This window comes from Melospiza melodia, chromosome 19 (genome assembly GCF_035770615.1).
Source record: "Melospiza melodia melodia isolate bMelMel2 chromosome 19, bMelMel2.pri, whole genome shotgun sequence".
Taxonomy (NCBI): domain Eukaryota; kingdom Metazoa; phylum Chordata; class Aves; order Passeriformes; family Passerellidae; genus Melospiza; species Melospiza melodia.
Window position 1 is genome coordinate 15139141 of NC_086212.1, and position 13354 is coordinate 15152494.

Genomic DNA, 13354 nt, shown 5'->3' on the forward strand with positions numbered 1-13354 from the left:
TTTCCTTGAAGCTGTTTGTACCATGCATTGCTCTACTCTTGAGAGGCAGACTTTAAGTCAGATGTATGAGGGGGAAAACTGAATTTATTTAGTATCAAGGAACCCCATGCATTCAAAATTATGAAGCATATGTTACACAGGCACCAGATCCATGATGTAAGTGGGTCTGCATTCTATCTGTTCCCTACAATTAAGGGTATAAGACCACACTCCAGCAAGTTCTAATCTATGGCACAAAAATGTTTCACCATGCTGGCCATTAGTAAACAGACAGGCAACGGAACTACGGATTCATTCTGCCAAAGCATGCTCATTACACTGCTACTAAAAGCTTTTTATCATTTCCAACCTAACAAGATTCCAAGAGTTTAAAGAGAATGTACAATTACCAGGATTGCACAATGCAGGTTCGTGCCTCTGCATGCAGGGAAAGGTCAGACTGGAGCTCTGCTCCTACAGCAGAGGCAGCCCCGCTTCCAGCAGCTTTGGTTCCAGCACACGGCCCAAACCCCTCTTTGGGAACCCTAAGTAGCTGCACTGCTGAACTGCCGTTTCCAGAAAGAAGTTTTAAGTATCTTTTCTTAAGAAAGACTTTAGGACAGCAATTGAAGGAACTTGTTGGATTACAAATTTGCACGAACAGCTTCTTTCAGCTGGGATCTGTTTAACGTGGGGCTGCAGTTATAATTACAGATGCCCACTCCACTGTACTTAGAATATTCAAATCTGGAAAGGAAAATCGTAGTGATGATTAAAACTATACTGAATTCGGTGAATGGTGCAACCTACAGGTTGCCAAGCTACTGCAATGCACACAAAAACCTGCTGAGAACAAACAGTACTGCTGAAAACAGATGTTAGATAAAGCAGAATTAGGGTACTCCAGCTTTTCCACATGACTGTCTAATTTGTGTTTAGGAAAGCAATCTAAGTAAGCTAGGTTAATATTAAACCTTAGAGCATTCTGAGCTGCTCAGCTCCCAGTCCATGGCCCAAACACAGTCTGGGGTCAATCACCACCCCAAACCAGCCAGACCTTACAAGCTAAAATGTATTCAGTACTTTTATTTCTCCAAGCAATGCTTCAAGACACTGACAGGACCAATCCTGTGTTATTAGAGGATGTTTTAACTGTCACTACAGGCACAGAGAGCTTTCATGCCCAGCTGTACAGGACATCTTCTCATCTGAAAGCAACTGAGAGTTTATAAAAACAAATGTCAGTGTTAAACAGGGACATCACATAATCAAGATAAATGTTCACAGACATCCTAATGCAGGCCAGATTCACACTCTGCACTCCAGCACATGAAAAAGACTGCAAAACTTGACAAGCCAGGCCTTCAAAGGACTGCTGAATGCTCCCCATGCTAATGCCACAGACTGCAGTGAGAGTCAGTTGTGAGCATCAGATGAGATAAACAGTTTTGCCACTTCATACATCTGCTCATCGTGCTAGTTAAAAAGAATTAATTCTGAGAACTAAACCAGCTGATTTAGCACAGCCAAGCAACCCTCACCACGTCTGCCTCTGGTAGTGGCAGTGTCCTCTCTGGAAACTCATGACTGCCATTGCTTCCAGCACTCCTGGCCAGCCCAGACAGGGCTGCACTGAACCCACCACACCCCAGGCTCCACCAGACTCTTGCTCATCGTGTTCCACTTCCTGCCAGCCAAAGCCAGTTATCAGCTGTGACTAAACATGCTTTATCACTTGATGTCTACCTCAAATCCTCATTTGCAACTGTGGAACAGATCTGGAACACTTACAGAAAAAAATAATACTGAAAAATGCAGTAAATATCTTTAAATAAACCCTTCACGTCTATCACAACTCTTTCCACTCCCCACTTCCAAAAGACAGCTACACCAAAGGCTTCTGAGCACTAATCCACAAATAAAGGTTATCAACGATCAGAATCACACACAAATGCCTCCTTTAATATCAACACTGCTGAGAGCAAAGCGTTTTTAAATTATACTATTCTTCTGTAAGTATTTCAAGACAATTTTGCCTGTAGAGAGAGAGAGTTTAATACGCAGAAAACATTGTTAGCAAAGACTCTGGAACAAGAAAACCCAAAAGATGTAGATGTTATTACATGAAAGCAATAAATGTTTGAATGCTTGTTCCTAACTGGGTAGCAATATTAACTTATTTAGCTATTTTTACAAGATAAGAAGCACATAACAGTTTTAGCACCCCAAATTCCATGTGGTACAGAACTTAGCAGGCAGAGCAGCACACAAGGAATTTCCTGCTGTCAGCCAGTCAGCCACAGAGCAGTATCCTGCACACTGCACTGTGTGGGCGACCAAGCAAAGCCTTGTCTGACGGGCTTGGCTCCCAGTGGAGACTCCTGACGGTCAGCTTTACACAAATTAAAACACAAAATCAATGACAGATAAGACGTAAGTCAGTCGTTTCCATGAAACCTTTCTGCTCCGTCTGCTTCCTGACAGGCTCTAAAAAGACTGGTAAGATTAGACTCTCTACTAATGCTCTCACGTGGGCTAATAAATCCAGCAACTCACAGCTCTAAAGATTTCACATATTTTCAACCCCCTGCTCCAATCCCTTGCCTCTGCTGAGCACCAGACGAGTCTGATGGACACAGGGCAGAGAAGCTGCAGAAGCCGAGGGCCCCTGAAAGCAGCCCTGCTCCTGAGCCCTGCTCCAGAGCAGGGCTGGGCACCGTGGGCTTTGCCCCTCCAGGTGATCAGAGCTCCCCTGTCCCCACCAGCACTGCCCAGCCAGCAGCTGCTGTGCCCTGCTGCTCCCAGGGTGCCACACGCTCCCTGGTTTATCTCTCGAGCTGTGTCACTTATCAGGGACTGCTGGAGAGCAGAAGGCAAAGGGAGCGATTTCCAAAGGGAAATCATTAATGAGGCAGGCAGGTAAGGCTGCTCAGTGCCAAAGAGCACTGCCCCAGCGCTCACACCAAGCCCAGCCCTGCCACTTTAGTGCCCTGCTGATGCCACCCCAGCTCAGGGGATGGGCAGGGATCAGAGGAAGGGGTTTCTTGCTTCCCAGCACACACTGTCCTGCACACACTCCCTATGAAACAGCACCAGGGCACATCTGCTCTGCTCATGAAACACCTGAGGCCAGTTCTAAGAAAGTTTCAATACTGGGAATGAAGAAAAGTACAGGCTGAAACACGATTCTTGCTCATGACACCCCGCAGACCACAAAGTTCTAGGTAGCGACTGCGATTTACTGTGAAAATCCTCCACTGGCAGAAGTTTGAGAAAGAAGTGACTGTTGATTTCCAATTTAATTAAACTCTTAAGGAAGAAAACAAAACCATTTTCCAGAGCTGGGTAGCTGTGCACCCCCACTCCATTACTGGGTAGAATTCCCCATATCTCTTCCACTTCCAGAAATATGGGGAAATTCTGTCTAATGTGTCAATATGTATTTTAGCTGTTGAAGAAGCTATGTAGTATTTTTCCAGTTCTTGCTCCTATGACCCACCCTTTCCTTCTTTCCAAAAGAAGTCCCTCTTACTAAAACCTCTTGCTTGTGTCAGAGTTGTGTTTTTCCTGTAGCCCCGTCTTTAGTCACTGATGGTTGTGCAAATGTTAACAAAGGAGATATAATTCCACGTGAGGATGGCAGAGGTTTAGTCCTACTTCCAGCAGCTGCAATGACTGTACAGAAGACTGGAAAAAATAGGCCACACACAGCAAAATGGAATTGAGATCTTCTGAACGAACATGGGTTATTTTTCCTGTCAGAAAAAGGAAGTATACTCTTCCTTAGTCAAAGATGCATTTTTAAAATAGATTTCACATTTTACTTCCTGCCATCGCATTAAAAGGTCACGCTGTTTATGTTACTGTAACCTGTTACTGTGGGATCAGGGATGGTATAAACAAGCAATTCTCATTGAACTGTGCACAGGGGAAGAAGGTTATGAGAACATTCCTCTTCATGTGCAGAACACTTGTTCCATATAAATCCAAAGAATCTGAAAAACAGAGTGTCTTTTGTAGGATGGCTCTCAGCATCAAGTACTTGACAGAATCAAGTACTTGACAGAAGCAGCATAAAATTCTGAGAACTTCAGATATGAGCAAAAGGACCTGACAGATCACAAATACAATAGCTGCTTGAGGTTCAGAATAGTACTATGGAGTAGCATTTTGAACTAGAATTATTTTAGTCCATGAAGTACAGCGAGCTGTCAGCCCAGAGGGGAGGGTTTCCTCTGCCTGCAGCAAGGTCTGCCCAGCTCCACACTCACCCCTGTGCTCCACAGAAGTTTTTCTGTAACTGCCTAAACTGGCAGAATGCAAAACTTGCTGTATTCTTGCTTTATTTTCTATTTCTATTGATGTAGAAACTGTTTTAACCGTCTAAGGAGAAGAAAAAGTCTGCACAGAACAGTGTAAATCTGATTAAATGATCTCTTCATCATTAGTGAAACAGGTAAATCTTCATCACTGATCTCTTCACCCTCAGTGCTGAAGGTGACTTTTGACCCCTGAACTACAACTTCCTAAAGCATCCACAACAACCAAGAGCAGAGATAACTGTTCACATGCAAAGTATACAGAATTAAACGTAAGAAAAAATAGAATAAGATTTCTAGAAGTTTCATATTATGCCTGCTCATTTTCCTTCCCAACCAGGATGTAATTTTTTCTACTGTTCTATGAACTTGCTTTCTCAAATGCAGAAAATGCAACCCAATTTGAAAGTAGATCAGCTATCACTATTAGCAGAATCACATGCATTTCCAAGAATCGCTTTTACCAGTTTTTCTTGGTATAATATGACAGGCAAGCTGTTGAATCTTTGCTGTATTCTGCGTGGGTGAGAGAAAAAGCACATCTGAACTCACAGGGCATGGTAGAAAATGAACTGGCATTTGTAGTACACCATCTACAAAGTGAACACACAAAGGCGTTTGGATGCTCTATCAAAGTGCCTCTCCCAGTCAAACCAGCAAGGGCATGTCTCCTGGCAGCAGGGAGGAAAAACCACCTCTTCTGCAAATCAACGTCAAACAAGCTGACCAATGACTAGAAAACCCCAGAAAACCTCAGTGGTAAGCACTGCAAACACGCCAGCTCAGGGATCAGACCAAGTCTGTGCTCATTATGAACCGTGCAGAGAAGCAATCACTGGTCAGGAGTCACTGAGTATCCCCAGGTATTTAATGAGGCTAAATCACAACCCAAACGGATACCTGGGTCATGCAAGGGACACTGATCTAAAACCTGGTAATTCTCAAGTCTACAAGAAAGTAGCAGTGATATTTCAGTGGAAGCCACATCTTTTGAAGATTCAACTAAAGAGAACCTTTGGACAAAGTCCATTTGCAAAGCAAGTATTACAGGAAAACATTTCATTTTAATGTTGAGTTAACTATAGGATGAACTGTTATTTCAAACCTACCCAGTACATTTAGAAAGTTATTTTAGTTTGAAAAATATTTGGTCTACCACTACCATATTTTATTCTCTGCTTACAAGGGCTATTTCTATTTGAAATTTACCATCATTTGGCATGTGACCAACACTGCTTTCTCCTTAACAGTTTTCTTCCATACATCTGTGCTTCCAGCACACAGAAAAGGCCACAGGACCGTGTGGAAGAACACACTAACACCAAAAATGCTCAGAAGCAGGTGAGTACGATTTCTAAATTTTTAGCAAATGATAACCATAACAGGCTCCATTTCTCCATGCTCTGTGACAAGCAAGACTATCACAGAAAAGCTCTGAGTTCAAGTATTTAGATTTTAAACTGTGTAGCAAAAGCAAGAGTAAGTGGCTCAGGTGGCTTTATATAAGGGGACTTAGCCAACCTCAGATCTGCCAGCAGCAGACACAACTGGTGCTGCTCTGAAAGAGGCAGCAGTAACAGCCAGGCCAGGCTGCAGAGCGCCCTGAGCCAGCCCCAGGGGCACAGAGGCGCCAGCCCCAGGGCACAGAGGCGCCAGCCCCAGGGGCACAGAGGCGCCAACCCCAGGGGCACAGAGGTGCCATCCCCAGGGGCACAGAGGCGCCATCCCCAGGGGCACAGAGGCGCCACCCCCAGGGGCACAGAGGCGCCATCCCCAGGGGCACAGAGGTGCCACCCCCAGGGGCACAGAGGTGCCATCCCCAGGGGCACAGAGGCGCCAGCCCCAGGGGCACAGAGGTGCCAGCCCCAGGGGCACAGAGGCGCCATCCCCAGGGGCACAGAGGCGCCATCCCCAGGGGCACAGAGGCGCCATCCCCAGGGGCACAGAGGTGCCAGCCCCAGGGGCACAGAGGCGCCAGCCCCAGGGGCACAGAGGCGCCACCCCCAGGGGCACAGAGGCGCCATCCCCAGGGGCACAGAGGTGCCAGCCCCAGGGGCACAGAGGTGCCAGCCCCAGGGGCACAGAGGCGCCATCCCCAGGGGCACAGAGGCGCCATCCCCAGGGGCACAGAGGTGCCAGCCCCAGGGGCACAGAGGTGCCAGCCCCAGGGGCACAGAGGTGCCATCCCCAGGGGCACAGAGGTGCCAGCCCCAGGGCACAGAGGTGCCATCCCCAGGGGCACAGAGGCGCCATCCCCAGGGGCACAGAGGTGCCAGCCCCAGGGGCACAGAGGTGCCATCCCCAGGGGCACAGAGGTGCCAGCCCCAGGGCACAGAGGTGCCATCCCCAGGGGCACAGAGGCGCCATCCCCAGGGGCACAGAGGTGCCAGCCCCAGGGGCACAGAGGTGCCAGCCCCAGGGGCACAGAGGTGCCATCCCCAGGGGCACAGAGGTGCCAGCCCCAGGGCACAGAGGTGCCATCCCCAGGGGCACAGAGGCGCCATCCCCAGGGGCACAGAGGTGCCAGCCCCAGGGGCACAGAGGTGCCAGCCCCAGGGCACAGAGGTGCCATCCCCAGGGGCACAGAGGTGCCAGCCCCAGGGGCACAGAGGTGCCAGCCCCAGGGGCACAGAGGTGCCAGCCCCAGGGGCACAGAGGCGCCAGCCCCTGCAGCTGAACAGCAACTCTGCTTTCCAGGCAGGATCCTGACTCTGTGAGCCACAGACACTTTGTTTCTCCATCACCAACCCTGCCCACGTGTAGGAAGACTGTACAGCGCAGGAAAACATGGCATATCTTCAGCTGATTGAAGGAACAGAGAATCCCTGCAGCCCCGAGTCTAAAACCAGCTTTCCACAACCAGAGCCAATTATGCTCAGCCTCAAATGAATCAACAGAGCACAAATCAAGCAGTGGCAAGGCGCTGCATGCAGAGACCTGCAGCTAGAACTGGCAGAATAAAGCACAAAGATGCATTTATAAGAAGTCATGTTCGTGCCACAATTTATCTGCTGCTTAGCACCCAAGCACAGGAGTAACCCAAATGCTCTCAGACTGCAGCCTGCACTCTTGCTGCAGCTTATAAACCAACAGCCCTTGTAGAGCTTCCTGTCCACCGACTTTAAATACACAACACAGCCACACTGTTACAATTCTTCAGGGTCAACCATTTCACAGTTTACTTTCAGCATCAAAACCCATCTACATAAGAAAATATTCTACAAATATTTTTCCAGAGACAGTGAATACCTAAAAAACTTCCCATGCATTTTCTGTCTTGACAGAGGGATATCCAAAATATCCATGATATCTTTCTATCTTCCTCCCGCAATCTGAATGAAGTTCATTAATTTTCATAATTTGTAGTATTTTAGTTTAGCTTAGAGAGGTTTGAAAAACTAATGTTCATGTTAATATTTGGTTAAAAGACCCTCAAAAATTAATAAAGAAACTGAGAACAGTTATTTACAGGCCTAAAACCCAACTCCAACCACACTTCAGCTTTCCAGAGATAGGTAGTTCTGTTTTCAGGATACTCACTTCCAAACATGCTGGAAAATCTCAACTATATCCAGTTCTTATTATAGATTCCACTAACTATAAAAACTAGAAAATAATGCTCATTTTAGTTTCATTCTGCTACCTTCACATGGAAAACTCTGCATGAGCTATCCCCAAATGACAGCTCTGCCTCCATCCATAGTGAACTGATCCCCCAGTTGAATGGCACATCAGTAAATAATTCAGAGGTATTTTTACTGCTCCTGATAAGCACATCAAAGTTAACATCATTGGCCAACATGCTAAAGTCAACATATCTGGTTTATATAAACACAAGAAGCAACTCTACCTGTACTTGAGGGATGTGTTTTTAAGATAAAATCTCATTCTATCACCCTGTGTAAGAAGTTAGAAACTAAAATATCTCCTAAAGTTCTGAAAGACTTCTGCATGTAAAATTACTATGAAAATCTGACACTGCACTCACTGTGAGCAAATGACAACCCAGAGTTGTTTTGATATTCTGGACAAATATTTACTTTTCTTCCCTGCTTTAAAAGCCTAACCTGCGCTTTCCTTAGCTTTGGGGTATGGGTTTTTGTTGTGACATCTCCAGAGTGAATGCTTCTCATTCCAATAGATACTTCTAATGATATTTCTGTAGGGTGCATATAATTCACTTACCCTTAAGCATTTGTTTTCTGTTGCACACCTTTACCACAGTTAGTACATGGTAAAGCTCACATTCCTCTAACTCACTGTTTCATGGAAGAGGATTTTGATTTGAATGTGCCTTTCTTATGCTTATGTTTCTCTAAAATACAAGCAACAGCCAGAACCTCAGCAATTTTTCTCACTTGGGTCCCTGAACAACCTCCACAGGATCTCACAGCTCACAGTTCTTGTAACAAGTAAATCTACAGGAAAGTAAGGGATAGAAATAGGTATTAAAAACTAAATAAACATTAAAAAAAAAAAAAAAAAAAAAAAAACAGAGTAAGAAAACACAAAGAAGTTCATCACTGTTCATCCTGTTCTGACCAGCAGTACAGAGAATGGCTCCACATTGTGCAGTGCCCAAGACATGATCATCACAAAATCACCTAAACAAGGTCTGCATTTTGAAATGTTTGTGTCCCCATCCTGTGATTACTTCTGCTGAAAAAAGAAGGCAATCTAAATTCTATTCCTTCACAACTGTACTATCATAGCTGAACACAGCTTCCGCTCATCCAAAAAAAAGCAGCGTGGACAATTTTAACCCTTGCAAGTCATGGGGCACCCAGACACGTCTCCCGTAGCCACTCCTCCCTGTGTGCTGCTGGTTCCTCCTGGAGATGCTGGGCTGTATCTGGAGATAACAGACTGGGACAAGGAACACGGGCTGGCTGCAGGATGCTTCACCTGCAGCACTGGGGAACGTTTATGCATTTCAGCAGGTACAGTCATGACACTGAGGTACCAGAATCTGTGGTACAATTACCCTGGGGGAAGATGTTTTTCTGCACCAACCACATGCACTGCTCTGCCTACTGCATTGTTCAAGCAAAAATCAGCCTTGTAGGAAAACTGCTTTGTTAATGTGACAACTCAGACAACAAAAGCACAGCTTACCTTGTCCTTCCAGATGTACCTGACCTGCCAAGATGCCATTTCCAACAGCTTATTTAAAAGCAGGATGCAGTTGAGAAACTGAATTTCATGACATAGATGCACATATTTACTAATCAATCAGGGGAAAAAAACCAAGTGAAAGACCCACCCCCTGTGCTTGTCAATAGTTGGATGCAAATCAAAGAATCACTTTAGTCCTTTTTTAAATTGAATTTTAGTGCTCAATCAAAGCTCATGCTGTGCCACAGTTTGAGCAGGCCACTGAGTCATATCATTCAAAGAGAGCAGGACAAAAATATTACTGAATGCTGATCCGTCATTGAAAATGGGCCATTCTCTCATTCTACTTAGATATTTCACTTCTGTAATTAAATTGTACCTGTAGAAATGTACCGCTTCAATTACAAAGCTCTATTACTCAAAATCATTTCCTGAGCACTAAGCCCGCAACACACCAAATCATCCAGAACAGTTCAGCAAAAACATAACGTCATATATCCACATGACTTTCAACTGATACAGTCAGCACGCACTGACACTCGGCAGGGAAGGGAAATGTAGGAAATGGACCTTCCCAAAAGCAGGCACAACATGTCGTGCTTATTCTCTAAATGCCAGGCAACTGAAGATTTTCACCCGGCAAGCTACTGATGTTAATACTTGCCTGCTGCGATTCTGAAACTGAAGTCCATTTATTTCACTTTTACACACCTCTTTCTCTCAATGGTCTATTGCCAGAGAAATTCACAATGAAAGAAGCGAAGCTCAACGTCTGTGTTGCAAACGTGAACTTCAAGTCATTCATTTATGCAATATACCAGCTTAAACATTCAAATGGATGTTACAGCAACGCTGCCTGATCTGACTGAACACATCCGCCCAGTCATTCATGTATTTCAGCTTCTCTTAAACTTCATTTTAGATAAAGGTGTGAAGAACTTTTAAAGGTAAAAGCACTAACTTCTGTGGCTTGTACGTGAAGCTGGATCCAGAAGGCAAACACTGTTGCAAGCATTCACGTTTGCAACAGGGTTGTTTTAAATATCGCAAAAAAATCTAAATGCAGTAGATGACACAATAAATACCCAGTACCAGCTAGCTGCACAAGCATTGCTAATTCGCTGCTTCAGGCGCTGTTCTATGATTAAGGTGACTGAAAAGCCAAACGCATCTGATGCCCCCCTCGCTGCTCCTCTGTTCGAACCCAAAGACAAATCTGGCGGAGGGGCTGCCCCGGTCCGGGAGGGGCAGCTCGGGCAGCGCTGCGGCCCGATGGCCCCGCGGGGCTCCAGGGCTGAGATGTGCCCGAGCGGGGCTGCCCGTGCTCCGGGCGAGCATTGCCGAGCGGGGCTGCCCCTGCCCGGGGAGCGGGGGCAGCTCCCGGTGCCCCTGGAGCGGGGAGAGAGCGGGGAGCGAGCGGGGCGGCGGTGCCCGGGCAGGGCAGGGCAGGGCAGGGCAGGGCTGGCCCCGGGGCCGGGCAGCAGCGGCGGCATCTCGGGCAGCGGGAGGGAGGCACGGCAGGCAGGGAGGGAGGGAGGGAGGGAGCGCTGCCGCCGGGCCGGGCACAGCCGGCGGGCGCTGCCCCTCACCTGGTAGATGGCGGGCCAGCTGGCGGCCTGGTCCAGCCGCTGGAACTCCTTCTCGATCTCCATGGCGGGGGCCCGGCCCCCCGCGCCGCTCCGGCTGCAGCTGCTGCCGAGGCCGCGGCGGCTCTGCCCGGCCCCCGCCCTCCCGCTGCCGCCGGAACTGCGCACCCGCCCCGGCGACGCGACGTCCGGGGCGGCGGGAGCGGGGCCGGGCCCGCCCCACGGCCCGGGGGGCTGCGGGGGCCGCGCCGGGGGCAGCGCGCTCCGCCCGGGCCTTCCCCGAGCCCGCGGGCCCGAGGCCGCCGCCGGCTGCGAGCGGGGCGGGCCCGGGGCGCCCCTCGGCCCCCGCGGCCCCGGCCCGGCCCCGGGAACGGCGGCCCCGGCCCGGCGGAGGGGCCGCGGGGCGGCGGCGATGGCGAGGACGCGGCGGAGCGGGGCCATTCTGTCCCCGGGCCGGGCTGCGCCGGCCGCCAGCAGCGGCTCGGGTCGGCTCGGGTCACGCGCTGTCGCGGCAGGACGGCCCGCGGGGCTGGCACGCTCCTGCGGGCACGGGCACCGAGGGGACCGCGGGGGGACCGCGGGGGGACCGCGGGGCCGGGTCTGGCCGGGCACCCGGCTGGGATGCGGCTCCGCGGGCTCGGGAGCCTCCGGCAGCACATTGCTCCTGCTGCAGACAGATGGAGAGGGCTTCCGCTCTTAACGCGGTCTGCAGAATGAAATCAGTCCTGTCAGTTTCTCCTTTTGATGTAAGGAAATGGACAAGCTCCGCATGGTATTTGATCATCTGTTCTCTTGCATTCCTGCTCCGGAATGGCCATTGCTGCCCAGGTGCTATAGCCCTGTCCGAGGAGGCAAACCTGCCGGTCTACCTCAGCTTTTCCATAAGGCCATTCATTTCCAAATGGAATTGTAGCCTACGCGTCTCAGAGAGCCCTCATCCATAGTGCTGAATTTGAAATGGAGGTATTCCAACCAGACAGACATAGATATCCCAAGTCATGTATCACAAACAAATTGATACTCGGTTGGAAATTTCACAGAGTAACCTAAAAAATTAGTGTATCACATTTCTTCATAAATCTCTGTCCATTACATTGGCAATATGTCTGGCAAGTAACATTTTAAATGTGTCCATCTGGTTCAAGAAATGATTTTACTAAATAATTGGAAATTTTTGAGCAGATGGACTACTTCATAAATATTTGCTTTTATCTGTGTATGCCCATATAAAAGAAGTAAGAAGCAATTTCCAGAGTGGCACACGTTGTGACTCTCGTTTTGGCGAAACACAGCAAATTGATGGATGTGCTATGGAATTCTGGCTTTCCCTTTACATGCAACGATATCCAGGACTAGAAAACTGAGACCCTCACAATATGCAGATACAAATTTATGCCAAATCATAGAATTAATTGTATTGGAAAATCCCTCCAAGACCATCAAATGTAAGCTGTGCCCATCCCCACCTTGTTCCCAGCCCAGAGCTCTGAGTGCCACCTCCAGGAATTCCTGGGACACCTCCAGCATGGGCACTCCAACCCTCCCTGGGCAGTTCCAGTGCCTGAGCCCCCTTTCCATGGGGAAATTCCTGCTGTGCCCACCCTGAGCTGCCCTGGCCCAGCCTGAGGCTCTTCCCTCTGCTCCTGTGCCTGTTCCCTGGAGCAGAGCCCGACACCCCGGCTGTGCCCTCCTGGCAGGAGCTGTGCAGAGCCAGAAATTCCCCCCGAGCCTCCTTTGATCCAGGTTCAGGCCCTTCCCAGCTCCCTCAGCCCCTCCTGGGGCTCCAGACCTTTCCAGCTCCCTCAGCCCCCTCACAGGACACTCTGGACCCTTCCCCAGCTTTGTGGATATGCTCTGGCATGAAAGCTTTATCTCCTTGGCACCTCGTGCCCACACTGTTCAGGTACCCAGTCCTGGAGGGGACGCTGGCGTGTTCAGGGTTGGTCAGCCTGGTCAGCTGCACCCTTTGCTGCCTGATCAGCGTGGGGGCGGCAGCAGCTGTGAGGGGCCCGTGTGGCCTCAGCGTCCGTGTGGGGAGCGGGACAGGAGCGGGACAGGAGCGGGCAGCAGGCACAGCGGGGCAGTGCCAGTGCCACACGGCAGCGGGGACAGCCGGGCAGCGTCCCTCGGCAATGAGGGCAGCGGGACAGCGTGCCTCGGCAGCGGGGACAGCTGGGCAGCGGGATTTGGCTGGGACAGACCTGCCAGGGGCAGGTGAGCAGAGATGAGAGTGAGGACAAAGAGATGCGACATCAGAGACCGGGCTGGGACTCAACGCCGGGCCGGGAGTCGATCGGCGAGCCACGTCGGGCCCGTGGTACCTCAGGTGTTGAGAGCTGGAGGGGCCCATCAGGT

General features: G+C 49.4%; 1 protein-coding gene across 1 annotated transcript in view; it reads right to left on the bottom strand.

The window, feature by feature from the left end:
- The window catches only part of PTPN1 (protein tyrosine phosphatase non-receptor type 1), a 30524-nt gene extending 19397 nt beyond the window's left edge, over positions 1-11127 (bottom strand). Inside the window, exon 1 of the mRNA XM_063172659.1 lies at positions 11003-11127. Coding sequence (XP_063028729.1) covers positions 11003-11065 — 63 coding nt within the window. The 5' untranslated portion in view covers positions 11066-11127. The remainder of the gene's footprint in view (positions 1-11002) is intronic.
- Between the last annotated feature and the right edge of the window lie 2227 nt (positions 11128-13354).